Source organism: Carassius auratus, chromosome 6 (assembly GCF_003368295.1).
Source record: "Carassius auratus strain Wakin chromosome 6, ASM336829v1, whole genome shotgun sequence".
NCBI classification, from domain to species: domain Eukaryota; kingdom Metazoa; phylum Chordata; class Actinopteri; order Cypriniformes; family Cyprinidae; genus Carassius; species Carassius auratus.
The window spans coordinates 15277309-15295899 of NC_039248.1; the positions used below are offsets into that span (position 1 = coordinate 15277309).

Genomic DNA, 18591 nt, shown 5'->3' on the forward strand with positions numbered 1-18591 from the left:
CTTTTTTTTTTATCATTTGATGTCTTGATAGAGACATTGTATTCCTCCTCATGGCCCAGCTGGGATATAGAAGTGTAGAGTGGCTATGATTTAGAGACAGAGGGTGGGATTGTGTCCCCCACACTGCTACACCCTAACAAAGCCTGCCATTGACCTCTTAAGTCTTGTTCTATGCCTGAGGTCATGGGAGTGGCATGGTTGAGGGACTCTGTCTCTAGTGTTTTTTGCAATTATTGTTTACTGGGCCCCTCCCCTACATCCCTCTGGTTGATGACTGAGAGCGTTTGCGATTCACTCCAATCTGCCAAATTTAATGGCAGGTGTAAGAACAGAGCTTGGACAGAGGGGAATCCCTGGGAACAGCGGCACACCGGCTGTTCCATGGCTCCTAATGGCTTTGTCAACTCTTGAATAATTATTGTCTTCACTGTTTCAAATGCATTTGATTTTCTGCTAATTAATATTTTAGATGTGCATGCTTCTGAGATTTTAACACCATCAAAAGCAGAGAACAATTAATTTTTTATTTGAAATTACGAAATGGTCTTTTGAACTGAAGGTTTAATTTTGGGATGTGCAGAACAACATTTTTTTTTTGGTAATTGATTAGTAAGTGGTTTCCTTTAATAATAATTATTAAATGACTCAGCCTTACAGAAGCTCTATGTGGTTTTGTTTTTACCAGACCATTATCAGAAACATTTCTGTAGAGCATTCACCGGTGCATCTCAATAAATTAGAATGTTGTGGAAAAGTTTTATTTCAGTATTCATTAGTTTTGCTTGAAGTCAAGTGTTAAGTTTCCACAGTCTGTGATGGTTTGGGGTGCAATGTCATCTGCTGGTGTTGGTCCAATGTGTTTTTTTGAAAAGTAAAGTCACTGCACCCATTTACCAAGAAATTTTGGAGCACTTCATGCTTCCTTCTGCTGACTAGCTTTTTGAAGATGCTGATTTAACTTTCCAGCAGGATTTAGCACCTGCCCACACTGCCAAAGGCACCAAAAGTTGGTTAAATGACCATGGTGTTGGTGTGCTTGACTGGCCAGCAAACTCACCAGACCTGAACCCCATAGAAGAGAATCTATGTGGTATTGTCAAGAGGAAAATGAGAAACAAGAGACCAAAAAATTGCAGATAAGCTGAAGGCCACTGTCAAAGAAACCTGGGTTTCCATACCACCTCAGCAGTGCCACAAACTGATCACCTCCATGCAACGCTGAATTGAAGCATTAATTAAAGCAAATGGAGCCCCTACCAAGTATTGAGTACTTGTACAGTAAATTAACATACTTTCCAGAAGGCCAACAATTCACAATTTTATTTTTTTATTGGTCTTATGAAGTGTTCTAATTTGTTGAAATAGTGAATTGGTGGGTTTTTGTTAAATGTGAGACAAAATCATCACAATTAAATGAATCAAAGACTTAAACTACTTCAGTCTTGTGTGCATTGGATTTATTTAATGTACAAATTTCACAATTTGAGTTGATTTACTGAAATAATTAACTTTTCCACAACATTCTAATTTTAGAGATGCACCTGTACATAAGATTTATTGTTGCATTCAAAGACTTGTCTTTTCAATGGGCATCTAAATTAATTAGCATGGTGCTAGGAATGGCAAGGTCATTGGTCTGATTCCCAGAAAAAGCAAGAACTGATCAAATGTTTAACTGGAGTACAATGTTTCTTTAGATAAGAGCATCTGCTAAAAGCATAAATGTATGTGTCGTAACTGGACACTCAAAAAACATCTAAACTCAAAGATGTCCTTCCAGAGAGGGTTGTACTGTGCAAACAATAGCACAGCATGTTATTAATAAATAAATCTGTTTTAGCTGTTATATTACAACTAAAGTGAACACAAAGTCCATTTTCAGTCCATGAACCGTGTGAATACAAAGAAAAGTGACTTCTCTCCTCTTTTGGATCAGCTGAAAGAGTTCCAGTTCTTGGTAGCAGAACAAGATTCGAGAGCTGCTTTTTCAGTGCGATTTCAATTTTGGTATTTAGTTTTAAAATGTTTAAAGCATCAGAAATATGAGATTTTAAATATAATCATTAAACAGTTTAAATCACAGCACTTATATTTGTTAGATTTGATTAGCTTTGTTATAGAACAGGCATCGAGACAGGTTTAAAGGTGTGGACATGCAAAATTAGTAGGGTGGTGTTTGAGTTATGTCACAGATATGATTTCATCCATGTCTAAACTAGATATGGTCCCTGTCTCACTTGCCTAGCCCCCTCTAGCTTCATTAGCACAGTGTCTCTCCCCAGCTGATGCCTGCCTGAGTCTCTCTCTCTCTCTCTCTCTCTCTCTCTCTCTCTCTCTCTCTCTCTCTCTCTCTCTCTCCTTTTTTTCCTCACTCTTTTTCTTTCTAATTCTTTCTTCTTTCTCTCAGCGCTCTTCTAAAAGAACACTGTGATCTGACTTTGACAAGTGGAAAACATGACTGATGAGCTTTTAAAACATGTTTGCCATTCCGCTCTTGGGAAGAAGTGAGGCCTTTGATCCAGAAAACAGAATTAGTATGAAAGGAAGTTATTTTCAGACAAAAGCACAGTCTTTTACGTCACTGAAACTTTGGCTAGAGAAAGTCTGGCACTGGAAAGCTGTAATTGTAGACTGTATTAAAGCAAAATGTAAGAAAATCTAAATTTGTTAGGTAAACATGCCAAAAGGTCTGATGTTATTTTCCAAAGTTTGAAAACTTCCTGGGCATACACCAGGATGAAAAACAGATACACAGTTCAGCAAATTATTGTTTCATTCAAGACAGAGGTACTTCAGGCGGTGGAAGGATGCTGTAGAAAGACTCTTAGACAGTAGTTGCAGAAGTATGTTGGTGTCGAATGGTCACAATTTGTATCTCGATTTATTTTTTTTAGGCTAGTAATGTGGAGCTACTGTCTAGGTATATAAACTCCCACTTCCTGTGTCTTCTATTTTGTTTTGTTTTGTTCTGTTCTGGATGCTCAAGTAAGAATGTGAAAGGAAAAAGCCTCCGCCTTATGTGTGATTAATTTATCATGCAGCCTTCTTTCTGTTGCTTTCCCTCTGAAGGGAGAGAATATGACTAATAGCGAGAGTAAGCAGAGGAAGGTATGTGAGGAGAAAGTGAAAAAGGGAATGAAAGCGAGGGTGAGAGAATTGTAGACAGCAGCCTTGTTCTCCTGGCTGCCTTTCAGCTCTGATAAAATGGCGTCTCTGAGAGCGGCTGGCTACAGGAGAATAAGTCGCTGGATTGTCTGAGCTCCATCAAAAATTTGAAAACTCAAAAGTTGTAAGATTATTCAAATGTTGTCAAACTAATGACATTTCAGCTAAATTGTTACTTTGTTGATAGTGAAAACTTAAGCAGTGGTTGCATCGTTGATGTTGAAATGCACTGTAGCTTGAATGAGGCTGTGGCGAAATGAGGGGATAATTGTATAGATGGAAGAACTGCATTATGAGGCACTGGCAATATTGTGGCCTGGCGATATCATAAACCTCACATCTATTTTTTAAGTCTTTGTATCATTCTAGTAAAAGAGCAAATTAATTTACAAAGAATACACTGGTTGCTTAAGCAGGCACTCACCAAGGAAATGAATAAAAAATGTACATGTTATTAACTAAACATTAGGTTAGTCATGGGCACCATATTTGATTTATGCAGTGAATCATTTAGTTGCCACATGCCCCTTTAAGGGGCTCGAGAATACATCTGTGTACTGTTTCTAAGGAACACTCTTAGTAGTTGTAGAGAGTGCACTTGCTTTTGCATTGTAGATCAATGCCGCCTTTCTGCTTTTCACTATAATTTAACACCATCGATTACCTGCTGGCTCATGATTGAGTATAGCTAGAAAGAAGTAATGCTGTTTGTTAGAGAGAGTGAGAGAGAGAAACGTGTACATATTGGTTTAGTATGCATCCTCTTGAGTATCTGTGGAACATGTTGGTGAAGACCACAAAAAACAATGGATGACAAGCTTGGTTTTATTCCAGTAAATGAACACCGTTCCACCTCTTTCTTCCCTTTAAGTGATGGAGATGCTATATATTCATATTCCTTGGTTTTAGTTTAAGATAAATGGCGTCATGTGTGTATATATATAGTTTTTTTTATCTCTTTTTGCTACATAACATCCACCCTATTTATTTATTTTACAGGACTTTCTCATCAAAGTGGACTGAGAGCCCAGCATGAAAATTGTCTTTGGAGCATCCCAGTCAGCAAAAGCAACAGCAGCAACTGTGATAAAGTGATTATTAACTGTAACGACACCGACACTTGGCCTTCCAATAGATACGGCAACAGCCAACAGACACCAGAATGCACCTTGAACCCTGAACGCACATCAGAGGTCGTCAGCAACAGTAGCAGCACTATTATGGCTACAGGAGCTAGCCAGCAGGGTCATTACCCATTTAGCAAAGCCAGCATTAATCTCTCTTCTAATATGGTCTCTAGTCAAAGTGGACCCACCAGGGGCTGGGTCTCAGAGGGAAAGATTGACTTGTCCATGGGCAGTAGAGGGCAGTCCAACTGGGGTGCCTCTAATCTTAACTTAAATCCCAGTGCTAACCCTGCTGCTTGGCCAGCACTTGGACATGAGGGTCCTGGGGTAGGGTCAGGCCCTAGTAGCATGGTTTGCTCAAATCCACTTTCGCTCAGTATGTGTGGCCAAGGAGGAGTGGCACCACCTCATGGCACCAATGGAAATAGTTGCATTGGTTCAATGGAAATTGGAAACCTGGTAGGGGACTGTGCATGGGGCAACCCGGATGTCCCAGAACAGCATCAGTCACCCACAAATGTATCTTTCAACATGAAACCTCCTAACCTTACAAGTGATGGACCAAATAACACTAAACCAGAGCCAATGAGTCCAGTGAACAGCTGGAGAGGAAACCTCAGTCAGTCACCTACTGAGCCTGCCAGTGAAGATGGAACTGCCTTCTGGGGCAACGGCAATGCCAAAAATGCAGAATCAAAGGACGCAGGCTGGGATTCTGCAGGCATTTCCTCTTGGGGGCAGGGGGGAGGTAGCAGTGGTGGTGGCTGGGGTGACTGGGGCAAACAACCAAGCACTGAAGGTACAGGATGGGATGTGAATGATGGTCCTTCCCATGACCATATGAGTTCCTGGGGCCCTGATACTCCAGCAAGTGAGGGCAGCAGGGACAGTAGTGAGGGCCACCCACGAAGAAGAGAAAGGTCCTCAAGTGATGATTTGGCCCCTTTGCTCCCAAGACAGGACTTGGACCCACGTGTCCTCTGCAACACAGGCTGGGGACAGACTCCAGTTCGCCAACACACTGTTTGGGAAATGGAAGAAAGTCCAGACAAAAAGAATGGTGCAGAGACTGATGTCTGGGGGTCTTCCTCCCACACACCTTCATCTGGACCTGCACCACCTCCTCCAGGATGTGCCAGTCCCAACCTCAGTGTACCTCCTAGAATGGAGACAAGCAAGAGTGAGGGATCTTGCAGAGCCATACCAAATGCAGGCTGGGGAGGATCAGTCTCAGTCTCTTCTCAGCATAACAGTGGATGGGGGGAACCTCCTGCAAATAAAAAGGTTCCCAATGGATCCCAGTGTAGCTGGGGTGATCCTGTTGCTGAAGGTCCCAATACCAGTGGTTCTAATGGCCAATCCTGGGCTGAAGAAAAGTCCCCTAGCTGGAATGATGGTACTTCTCAGAAGAAAACACAAGGTTGGGGTGATGGAACCAAAACTTCCTTAGGCTGGGGAAGTAGTGGGAGTGGGAATAGTGGAGAGTGGGGTGACCCTTCAGAAATGCGAAAGAATGGGTCTGGAAGTTCCTCCTGGGACCCTGACAACAGAAACTGGAAAGAAACACAGAGAGGATGGGGTAAAGCAGCACCAGCACAGAGTGGTAGTTGGGGTGATGCTCAACATTCCAATGGTTCAGCCCAAGGTTGGGGTGGAAAACTTCAGGAATCCACATGTGGCAACGGTGGAGCTGGAGGAATAGGATCATGGGGCAGCCCAAATTCTGAGCAACAGAAACAGAGCAACTCTGGCTGGGCATCAGGAGGGCGACAGGAGCTGGGAGATGAGGCCACAGGCTGGGAAGAACCCTCTCCTTCTTCTATTCGTCGCAAAATGGAAATTGATGATGGGACCTCCACCTGGGGGGACCCCAGTGCTTACAGCAAGAGTGTAAACATGTGGGACAGGAATAACTCCCAAAATAATCCAGGAACCAGCAACAGTGGCAACAATAATAGCCTCACTGGGCCAAACAACAATAGCAAGCCTCACCAACACCACAGCCAAGGTCCCACTCAGAACCATGTCAGTGGGAGCAACAACAATGGTTCACCCAATCAAGGTGAATCTCCTCTCAACAGAATGCCCGTGGTGAACCCAGGTAAGAGAATGCAAATATTTTATCTTAATTTTAGATAATGTTATTATTCTGTACATCTGGAAAACTTTAGTAAAATATCCGGAGATTGTTGAAGTCAAGGTTAGTGCAATCTCTAATGTCCACTAAAAAAAAAAACATCCATCAGTTTGGAAGCCTAAATGTGTGTTCTGCTTGATACTATTTTGATAATTTATTGATTATTTGGACATTAAAAAAAAACATTTTATTTTTTATATTTTAATTACCAGGCTGGGGAGAGCCTAGTAATGTACAGCCAAACTCCGAACCCTCTTCATGGGGCGAGCCAGCCAATTCTAACTCTTCTGTGGACAATGGAACTTCAACTTGGGGCCAGCACTCTAGGGGCTGTGGGGGATGGGGTGAAGGTGGCCATGACTCCAGTGGACCCTATGGAAGAGGAAATGCACCTGCTGGATCAGGCTCCTGTCAGGAAGGTAATGAAATAAAGAAACCTTTTCATATTAAAGCACTCGCTATAATGGAAGTTTGGAAACTAAGAAATTGTTGATACTTAAAGGGTTAGTTCACCCAAAAATTTAAATTAGCCTAACTAAAAATAGTCCTAGCCCCTCCAAGCCTTTCAATGGGGCTAAGCGGGTGTTGGTTGTCAACAGTTCAGAAGACATGAAATAAAGTGTGCACATCCGTAATAAAACATCCCTCACACGGTTCTGGGTGGTAAATAAAGGCCTGCTGTAATGAATCTATGCATTTTTGTGAGATAAATATCAATTTTACGAACATAATAAACACTTTTCTATCACTTCCGCCATCTGTCAAACAAAGTTAAACCACACTGGCCTCTGGTGGTTGCATAAATCAAGTACAGATTGCATTAATTCACTTCAAATTTTAAGTTTTAGTTTTTTTCTGCTAAATACTTTAAGTTACAACTTTAAGTTATTTGTATTATAAAATATAAATTCTGTGGCTCTCTGGCATTTAAAAAAATTGCTCTGTTTGCTTGAACATCTCAACCAGCCTGACAAGCACTGACACAACCAGTGACGTGGGTTTGGACCAGGGCTATATGTCTTTACAACCAGTAACAGAATGGGACAGTATTTGAGAAGCTTGTGTGAAAACTGTCATTATGTTTGCAGTTTAATTTGGTGACCCTGGTGCCACAGAAATTAACTTGTACATGTTGTTTGAACATAAATGTGTGTTGGCAGTGTGTGTACACAACCATCCTAAAATCCTAAAAATCCGCCTGCCCCTTTTTTTTAATCCCTATAAATCATAAGCAGTGTCTAAGAGCAAGCCGATCACAGTGCCGAGACGCAGTCCACAATCCATTCAGTTCAGAGCTGTGAGTAATTGTTTAGGTACTGTATTTTACACTGCTGTCACTTGATACACAGATCTAATATAAACAAACTTCACAGACATAGCTGACTGTGTTTTTGTAATTTATGCATTTTTTATTTTTTTTACATAAACGTGTGTGAAAGAGAACTTAGTTTAGTACTCACATGACATGTGAAAGTCTGTGTGTGCAGAAGTTTAAACTGATATGGATTTAAAATGCATTAATTAAGTGCAATAGTCATAATTAAAAACCAAAGCGATGCTTTTTGGCATAGTTTTTTTTTAGTTTTGAGCTGTAAAGGCTAGCCGATTCTGGAAAAGGTGATAGGGAGAAGCAGCTTATTTGCATCTAAAAAGTCATGCACACTCAAAATAGGCTTTTTTTTATTCTATAATAAATGATCTGTGGGGTATTTTGAGCTGAAACTTTACAGACACATTGAAATATCTTGAAAAAAGGAACATAATAGGTACCCTTTAAAGGGATAGTTCACCTAAAACTGAAAATTCTGTCAATACTTACCCTTGTGTCGATCCAAACCTGTAAGAGCTTTTCTTCAGGGACACAATTTAAGAGATGTCTGATGAAATCCAAGAGCTCTCCGATCCTCCCATAGACAGCTAGGGTCCTACCATGATCAAGGCACAGAAATGTATTAAGTAAATGGTTAATGTGACATCACTGGTTCAACTGTAATTTTACAAAGCTATGGGAATACTTTTTTGTGCTCAAAAAAATAAATAAATAACGACTTTTATTTGATGATTTATTCTCTTTTGGGGACAGTACTCCCATGCAATTATTGACACAATCTGACTTTTCTGCAGCCTGGAATTGAATTGCTGGTTTCATCTGGTCGGAGGAGAACTGGCCCCCCAACTGAGCCTGGTTTCTCCCAAGTTTTTTTTCTCCATTCTGTCGCCTTTGGCTTGCTTAGTTTGGGTCACTTCATCTACAGCGATATCGTTTACATGATTGCAAATAAATGCACAGACACTTTTTAAAGTGAACAGAGATGACATCACTGAATTCAATGATGAACTGCCTTTAACTATCATTTTGCATTATTGACGCACTGTTTTTCTAATGAATGTTGTTCAGTTGCTTTGAGTGCAAAGTACGCAAAGTATTTTGTTTAAAGCACTATATAAATAAAGGTGACTTGACTTGACAAGCGCATTGCTTTCCTCTGCTTGTGAACAAGGTGACGTGCATGTGTGTTCTACATCAGCAGCACCTGTCCAGGAAGAAAAGAAATTGTTGAATAATTTTTTTTTTTTTTTTGCACTTAAAAAGTTTTCTCCTATCTTTGTAAAATTATGGTTGAAACACTTGACTGGTGTCACTACATTGGCCTGGGTCGTCATTAGTAAACAATGCAGAGCTCTCTGCTGGACAAAGTAATTACAGCATTTTATCTGCATTATATGTTCTATAAAAAAAAAATATTGGTAGCATATCTGTGGGATATACTCCAATGCAGATATATCTGCGACAGTCTCATATCGGCCGATAAAATTAGCAAAACAATAAATCGATCGGGCTCTAATAAAATGTATGGTAATAAAATTCTGGTTACAGCCCTGATTATGAGCAGTCTTGTCTATTGGTGTTTTGCCAGGTCCAAAATCTATGCAAGATGGCTGGGGATCAGGAGGGGAAGAGCTTGGCATGAACACTGGCCAATGGGATGCTGATGATGGTGACATGTGGAATAGTTCTACATCCCAAGATACCTTGTGTAACTCCTGGAGTCAATCCAAGAAGGGCCCACAAAGGGTAAGCCATTTAAAGCCATGAGTGCTCTGTTGTGTAATGTCATGTCACATGCTTATTGTGTGGTTAAGAAGCTGTTTATGTAAACTATATATATATATATATATATATAAGTAATATTGCTATTGTTTGTTCTTTACAGGGCAAGGTCTTCAACAGACAGGATGATGTTTGGATTATGACCAGACTTATCAAGCAGCTTACAGATATGGGTTTTCCAGTATGTTGAATCCATAAACATTTACTCTTTTGTCATTAACAAGATATGTGAAATAAAAAATATTTAGCATATAAATTATTTTTCTTTTACCTGATACAGAAGGATCCTGCAGAAGAAGCCCTAAAGAGCAACAACATGAATCTGGATCAGGCCATGAGTACGTAGTAAACTTTGATGTTAACTCATAACAGCAGACACGCGTCATCTGATCTTTGTCTTAAATACTGATTATGTACTTGCTGTTTTTTTCAGGTGCTTTGTTGGAGAAGAAAACTGAACTGGACAAACGGGGAATGGGCATGTCAGACTACAGTAATGGAATGAATAAACCCGTTGTGTGCCGACCCACAAACCTCTCCAAAGACCACTCACTGGATCGTGCCCCCTTCCTAGACAAGGTATAGTTTTTTGTTTGTTTTGAAGAAGTCCCAAGAAATTTTCTAGACTGGAGTAGAGAAAATTTGATTAGGTCAGTTTTACAACTAATTTTTGTAACATTTTCTGGTCTCTCAGGATGGTAGGCTGTCAGATGATGCTTCAACCTCACAGTTTATGCCTTCTCCTGGCCTCAAGCTCCCATTGGCCAATAGCAGCCTCCCTAGCCACGGATTGGGTGGGGTCTCCTCTGGCCTGTCCATGCAAAACTTGAACAACAGACAGGTGAGTGTTGTGAAATCTGTGGAAAGGACATATCCACAGCACACGAGTGTTTTAAATTTAGATGCAGCTGTAAAGCTGCTTTGTCTGGTATAAGGTCCTACTGCTTATATATATATATTCTAGCCACTAATACTAGAGTGGTGAAATGAACTTATTTGTATTTATTTTTTATTTATATGAAATTAATATTTATTTATTTTAGTGGTTTATTTTAATCTGAAAGTGGCAGGAGAATTTGACGTTGTGTTCAGGTCAATGTTAAAAAGAACATACTATTTTTTTTAAGAGGCTGCATTGTAAAAGAGATTTCAATTTGTGCTGAAATGTTTTCTTGTTAAGTGCATCCAGCCATTAGGAGTATATAAAAGCATTTTATTTTTATTGGTCTATACCCCCACTCTCTGTTTTCTAGATGCAGAATGGAATGTTCGGCACTAACGGAGCAGCACAAACTCGGGTCATGCAACAGCAGGCCCCGCCCCCTCAACCACCAGTGCCACCTCTTAGCTCCGCCCAGCCTACTCTACGTGCTCAAGTGCCTCAGCTTCTCAACCCTCAGGTACAAATTGATTCTATTATTTCAAATTCAAATTTCATAATTCTTAAATTCAAGTCAATCCTCTAGTCCGAATAGTCAAGTCAAGTCACCTTCATTTCTGTAGTGCTTTATACAGTACCATTTGTGTCAAAGCAGCTTCATAGAGATAAACAAGAAAACAGCAGAATTCATTACGGAAGTTCAGCTGTGGAGACAGATTCTGCATTAAAGCAGCTCTAAAAGACAACAGTGTCATTATTTAGCTAAAGTCAGTTCAGATAACATAACAGTGTGAATTTAATCAGCTATAAGCAATGTTGTTATTCAACTCAAGTCAGTTCAGTGCTGATTTAGTTTTACAGTGTTGATGTAAAGTAGCTAAACTGAAAACAATAGTCCCATTATCCAGCTAAATTCAGTTCAAGTACTGTTTTCATCTGACTGTGTCAGTCACTGTGGTCATATTGATAAATTACTGAAGATTAAGTGTCTTTCAGACCCCAATAAATCAAGCCAGAAGGCAACAGTGGCAAAGAACCGAACTCAATCACCAGAAGAAGAATAATACACTATAGGGCTGTTACATGTAGAGATATTTCACTCAAAAATTAAAGTTCTGTCATTATTTACTCACCCTCAACTTATAAATAAAAGACCATTTGGGTTACCCCACATTTAAAGGTCCTGTATGTATTTGAGACTGTTAAAGCATAAAAATACCATAATATGTCTGCAGATATTTAAGAAACATGCTAAGTTAACATACTTTTGTGTATCTGAAAAACAATGCTACAGTCAGTTATTCTCCTTTGAAAATGTGTGCTACGGCCCGGAATGTCAGTCTCTGTGTTGGTTTGTGAAACCCACCCACTGCCAGTTTACCCAGTTGTATTTTGTATAGTTGTATTCCAATAGTTGGTGAAAAACACAACGTATTTCATTTCATTCATCATCAAGTGCACTCGTTCCTGTTTTTGTCATCAGTCTGGCAACCGTTGTGTGTGTCAAGTCTAAGGAGGAGGTGCGGGGCGAAAAAAAACCCTCTCCAGTTATTTTTATTTGGCCTGCAATAACCACTCTGTGTCAATCGTACATACAGGACCTTTTATTGTCCCCATCAACAAAACCTGTATAAAAACACACTAAGTACAAACAAATTACTAAGATTAAATGTATTTAAATACAAAATACATTTGACTTTTTCCAAAGGTATTAAAATACAAAGTAGTTTTTCAGATACATGTATTTCAAATGCTGCCCATCCCTGCAGGAAATCAGCAGTCAGATAAGTAGGTTGATACCTTATGTATTTAGAAAATTTATACTCAGATTAATTGTTTAAATGCCAAATATATTCTATTTTTTTTTTCAAAGGTATTTAATTACAAAATAGTATTATGTATTTCAAATACATGTATTTGAAATACTGCCCATCCCTGGCTGTTGTGAATAATTAAGAGAAGCGTCTTCTCATAGGATAAGAACATGAGGTCTCATGAATAATTGAAAAGACACTGAAATGTCATCAATGTACTATAGTCTGTGACGTCAACAGAATGGATGTTGTGGATCATCAGGCTGTGCACAAACCGTTTTTTTGTTTTTTCCACTCTAGGTTCAAGCACAGCTCTTACAGTTTGCGGCAAAAAACATTGGACTGAATCCTGCACTTTTAACCTCACCAATAAATCCTCAACAAATGACCCTGCTGTACCAACTACAACAACTGCAGGTGGTGAGTCACAGTTCACTCGCCTGCTCTGATGTTTCCACATGAATACCAATGATTGTCGTCTACCCACTGGCCTGTCTGCAGGGAGTGAGATGCTAGTGCTTTCTGTCTTGATAATGACCCCATCACCTTTCTATCTCTTTTTCTACTTCTTTCTATTTCTCTGTAATTTCCTCTCTTTCTCAAATTGTGTCTTTTTCTCTTTCGGTTAGGCTTATCAGCGTTTGCAGATTCAGCAGCAAATGATGCAGGCTCAGCGTAATGTCTCTGGTCCCATCAAACAACAAGAGCAGCAAGTATGACATTTATTTTACTGGCCCTGGTATTTAGACACTTACAGTAATTCTAGTCCTAAAATATTAGCTTATAGTTATCTTTTCATGAGCATAACAAATAATGTTCCATATACAGTGAAAAAGATGATCACCGTCGTCCTCTCACACAGGTTGCACGTACAATCACAAACATGCAGCAGCAGATCCAGCAGCACCAGCGTCAGCTGGCCCAGGCCCTGCTTATGAAACAGCAGCAGCCTCCACCTTCCTCTCACACTGGCCTGCACCCAAATCTTGGCAAGGCAAGCCTGGATACTTTCACAGGTCATCCTCACACTTCATGCCTCTCCGTCTCAGACCTGCAGACCAAAGAGCAGCAGTCTTCTCCAAACTCCTTCAGTCCTTATACACTCTGTAAGAGAACAAGCCTCATGTGCACACACTCTTGTATGTCTGTGTCTGTGTGTCTGTGTCTGTGTCTGTGTGTCTGTGTGCACTTGTCACTTTATTTTACAATGTCCATGTTGTGCATGTTCCATGTACGTACTGTAGTAATAATACCAGTAAATTTTGCAGAATTACAAACAGCTAACAATAGTACAAACCCTAACCTTATAGTAAGTCCAAGTTGTTAATTGAAAGCACATCTTAACACAGTGTAAATTTTATATAGTAGCTGAGTTCTGTATCATTTGTAATAATACTATGACTGTCAATTTAAAACTTTGCTTTAGTCACAAGTAACAATCTAATGCCTTTCAGTTATCTTCATTTGGGGTTTCATTAGGGGGTTTTCGGCGCAAACATTGTTATAAATAAATAATGTATTAGGCTCAAGTGGTAGAGCATTGTGTTAGCAGCACAAGGATGTGAGTTTGATTCCCAGGGAACACGTTAGGTAAATTTTTTTAGCCTGAAAGCACTTTAAGTTGCTTTGGATAAAAGCATCTGCTAAATGCATAAATTTGTATAATTTATTTATAGTTTTAGTTATTTAGATCATGACATGTTTTCCCCCTTTTGTGCATTAATCTCCTTGTCTCTTTGTCTCCCCTTCTGTAGCTGGTTTGAACCCGAACATGAATGTAAACTGTATGGAGGTGAGAAGTCTATCTCTTAAAGACCAACCTCAGCCTCAATCCCGGCTCTCGCAGTGGACTCATTCAAACTCCATAGATTCCCTGTCAGCTAGCGCTCAGCACTTGGAAGCAAACCTCAATAAGCACGGTATTAATTTATTCATTGCTCCAGACATATTATGGGCGTGATTTTGTGCTGTGACTACATAAATGTATCTAATCTAATCTATAAATGTCAAGACAATCATATGATAGCCTTAAGGTCTTACATCCTTTAAAACAGTGGCATGCACCGGGAAGGGGGACGCTAAAGTGCCCTTTCGGTCCGGTCTATGTGTCCCCTTCTACTAAGGGGGGCATCCCCCTCCCCCATTGTGCCCTAGCAGTGTTGCTTTGCTCCTGCTGCTCCGGAAGTCTGTGCATACTTCTGCTTCAACAAACAACATTCCACTCAATGAAAACACAGCAATATATTTAATCAAACACCAAACTCCAGACACCGAGTCACAATTTCTGTTCCTGAGATTTGTGTATTTCAAAAGGACCGACAAAACTCCCTCTCAGATTAAGTGCTTGCAGACATTCCAGAGTTATTTTTGCTCTGAGTCAGCAGGGCCTTTTAAAGTATTATCCTTTCTTGGCATTTGTTCTCCGTAAACTTGGCCTGAACAGTACTACCAGCCGAGCCGCTGCAGTTTACTGGAGTGAGTTCATCTGAGGACAAAAGCTCAAGCCTGTAATCTTGAAATTTATTACGCCGATTGTAACTTTGAAGATGGATTTTTTTTTTTTAGAGAAGCAAAATAGTTCAGATATTGGGCATTAAAATATATGTCTTGCTTCGCCTCTAAATGTTTTATTAAATTATGTTGCTTAGTCTTTAAATGTTTTATTAAATTATGTTTTGAGTAAAACCCCCTGTGAATAGAGAGATTAAAGAGACCATTCTTTTGTTTCAGGTTCAATCTCTTCTGCTCAGTCCCATGTTCCTGTCGGAAAGAACACCATGGAAGATTCTTTCAGCCCATACAATTTGATGTCAAGCTCCGAATCCCCCACCAGCACCTTGGTGTCTCCAGAGAGCTGGACACAAGGCAAAAGTCACAATGAGAAAATGTCTAATAACTCCAATATCAACTGGCCTCCTGGTAAGCTTCACTGGCACATTATCCCCACTGATCACAGCAATATATATTTTTTATTATGCGTCTCAGATGGCACAGTGATTTTCCCAGAAAAAAATTAGGTTGCCGACCCGTTACATACTTTGAGTCTTGATGCTGAACAACCAATTATGTTCTTATGTTATCTCAGAATTCTGCCCTGGGGTGCCATGGAAAGGTCTTCAGAACATTGACCCTGAGAATGACCCCAACATGACCCCGGGAAGTGTTCCAAGTGGCCCCACCATTAACACTAACATACAGGATGTGAATCGCTACCTGTTACGTGACAGGACTGGGGGTAAGGATGATTAATAGCATATGAAATATGTAACAGACCAACAGAACTTGTTACTTAAAAGTTCTGAAATATTTACTTCTAAATGAATGTTGACTATCAACTTTAAAGCTATAACAGAAATCACTGTTTTAAGGATCATTACACAATAAATGTTTTGTACTGTTTCTTCACGCCCCTTTTGCTATCCACTTGGGACATATGGCCACAATAGCCTTTTCCCCATCTCCGTTTGGGACAGTGTCTTCCTCGAGTGAATGGTCAGTCAGTGCCTGTAACTCATTCAGTCTGTCCCCTCAGAACGAGAGGGATGCTAACAGTCCAGGTACAGCCCTAAATCCTAAACGGCCCTGTCCCACACTAGACCTACTTACCCCTTATTAATCCTTACACCTAGACAGGCCCTCACCAAGTGTGTTCTCCTAAAACCCACATTCACCCTTGTTCTGTTATAGTTTTTGCTGTTTTAAATTTGGATCGTTGTCAGAATCAATAAACTAACCATAAGTTTATGTATGTATCCATATATGTAAATATGTAGATATATACAGTGAATATTTTAATGTTTAAAAGACCTGCTGAGGGAGGTTGCAGTATGTTATATGAGCAGACATTTATAATTTTATTCTAATAAAAGTTTACAAAAAAAAAAAAAAATTGTTGATAGCATATGGAAAGCTGAACACGCTATTCCTTGTAACATTCTGTTAAATCAAATTTATCAGTCACACAGTTTCCCTGATTTTCAGTTTCGATAATACCGTTTTAATATTTTTTGTGATAATTATTAAAAAGTATTTTTCACCTAGTCGGCTATTATTTATGTATAATACACTAAAATGGTAAAATTTAGAAATATTACTACAAACTGTTTTCTGTTTTAATATTTTAAATAAAATATTTAAAATTGTATTTATTCATGTGATGGCAAAGCTGAATTTTCAGCAGCCATTACTCCAGTCTTCAGTGTCCCATCATTCTAATATGCTATTTGGTGCTCAATAAATAATTCTTAGTAAATGAGATAATAGCTGTGCTGCTTAATATATGTGTGGAAACTGTGATTACAAATTTTTCAACATTCTTTGATGAATAAAAATTTTAAAAGAACAGCATTTATTTGAAATAGCCATTAGAACGGACTTTCTCTGCCTCATTGTGGCTGTTTGAATAATCCCAACCAGAACAAATTTCTGTTTGCATATTGTTTCTGTTACCAATCCTTAGAGACAGTTATTTGTGAGACTGTGCCTACAGCTGTTATTAATTTGTCCCTCTCTTTCCTCCACTCCTCTCTTCTTCAGGAAAACTCTTGGAAATGAAGTCTACCTGGTCCCCTGGACCCATCTCCCACACACAGGCCTCTTTATCTCATGAGTTATGGAAGGGTTCTCCAGGGACACGTAACTCCTGTGCTCCCTCACGCCCCCCTCCAGGCCTGACCAACACCAAGCCCTCCTCCACCTGGGGAGGAAACTCTCTTGGCCTCAGCCAGGGCTGGACCAGCTCTTACTCCTCAGGTAAATCCTCAGAACACCTGTGTGGTACAAAGCAGCAAAACCAGTTACTCACGAGGTTCTGCTGTAGTGTGGCCGACCAGTCAGACTTCCCTCTGTCTGTCTCAAGTTGTGTGTTTAGATTTGCAAATGGCCAAAAGTCAAGAATTTAGTCGAAAATATGCTCAGCTGCAACATGTTTTTCCAAACCGGTCTCATTATTTTTTGTTATAGAAGGGGGAACTTGGAGCTCTGACAGTCCCAACAGAGGAAGCAGCTGGCTGGTGCTGAGAAACCTCACTCCTCAGGTGCATAGAGCAAACAATTGATATTATTGTGAAAACTAGTATGATTTATTCAGATTCATAGCATGAAATTACAGAGATTTATAAGTATGTCACTTTTCTTTTTTTTTAATACAGGTATTGAGGTTTTTTTGTTTAGCATTTATGCACTATTATTTTGTTAGTTGCACTCTGCTGATTAATCTTTTTTTTTTTCAATATAAAGGTTTTTTAAAAACTACACTTCTATAAAAACACTTTTTTATTACTGCTGCATTATAACTCACTGTTTTTCCATCATCTTACACATGAGCACAAAAAGAAGTTTTGACATATAGCGCACCTCATCAGTATCAATTTCGAAACATTGGGCCAATCAGAAGAAGCCGTAGGCTGGCATATTCTGAGTATGTGTTTACAGCAGCATCTATGTATCATTTTTAGCATTTCAATAGGAGTTCCTACACTTCAAAATCAGTCCAGTCAGAGAATACCATATATATATTTTTTGAGCTGATTTTATAATTTTTTTTTTATTTGTCATTCACCTTCTAGCAACGAGACTGATTTCTTTGTGTTCAATGCGTGTGTAAAGTCTGGTAGTGTGTGATCCTGCATGATGCCCAGTTTTTCTTCTTGGCAAGCCTTTTATGGCTATAGTGTTTAAAATCTGTTCAGATTTTAAAAGTAGCACAGTGTTTTGAAAGTTGCCCAGCTTTTATGTTTGTTTTGGCTAAAACATGACCAATTTAAAAAGTGCATTTCAAAACCGTTGTGTTCTGTGCAGCTTCTTTTTACCATTTCGTCCTTGTTATTAATGCAAGAATGCATTCTCTCTGAACTGCCCCTTAGCACTTGAATATGAATAACAATGAATTTAATAATTTATGTGTGTTCATCAGATTGACGGCTCCACCCTGCGGACTCTGTGCATGCAGCACGGCCCTCTCATTACCTTCCATCTGAACCTGACGCAGGGCAATGCTGTTGTACGTTATAGCTCCAAGGAGGAGACTGCCAAAGCCCAAAAATCCCTACACATGTAAGACTACAAGCTCTTTTGTTTCAAACATCTCTGAGGCCTTGTCCCAAATGGCACCCTAAACACCCACGGTCTTCCTCTAAGTCCACACTTTTGAGATATGATGCCCCTTTGACTGTTGGGTAGAAGTCTGCTGCCGAGCCCTTCGGCATTACAGACTTTACAGTCATGTCTACATGACTGGCATTGTATGTCTACAAGACTGCTAGTGCACATGAAATGTGCCATTTGGGACAGAGCCTAAAGAGGATATTTGAGAATAGCTTTTATATACAGTTTATAGTTTTAGGTATTTGTTGTTT

The 18591-nt window shown here is 39.6% G+C and overlaps 1 protein-coding gene across 3 annotated transcripts in view; it reads left to right on the forward strand.

The window, feature by feature from the left end:
* The window catches only part of tnrc6c2 (trinucleotide repeat containing adaptor 6C2), a 46424-nt gene that overhangs the window by 20881 nt on the left and 6952 nt on the right, over positions 1-18591 (forward strand). For 2 of the 3 annotated variants that reach the window (XM_026263077.1, XM_026263080.1), the window contains 18 exons: positions 4165-6393; positions 6642-6848; positions 9348-9505; positions 9645-9722; positions 9822-9879; positions 9975-10120; positions 10236-10382; positions 10795-10941; positions 12536-12655; positions 12865-12948; positions 13098-13341; positions 13990-14154; positions 14966-15154; positions 15321-15470; positions 15682-15792; positions 16772-16987; positions 17198-17271; positions 18150-18289. In XM_026263077.1, the coding sequence (XP_026118862.1) occupies positions 4165-6393; positions 6642-6848; positions 9348-9505; positions 9645-9722; positions 9822-9879; positions 9975-10120; positions 10236-10382; positions 10795-10941; positions 12536-12655; positions 12865-12948; positions 13098-13341; positions 13990-14154; positions 14966-15154; positions 15321-15470; positions 15682-15792; positions 16772-16987; positions 17198-17271; positions 18150-18289 (4663 nt within the window). The remainder of the gene's footprint in view (positions 1-4164; positions 6394-6641; positions 6849-9347; positions 9506-9644; positions 9723-9821; positions 9880-9974; positions 10121-10235; positions 10383-10794; positions 10942-12535; positions 12656-12864; positions 12949-13097; positions 13342-13989; positions 14155-14965; positions 15155-15320; positions 15471-15681; positions 15793-16771; positions 16988-17197; positions 17272-18149; positions 18290-18591) is intronic. The other variant, XM_026263079.1, reaches the window with a different exon arrangement.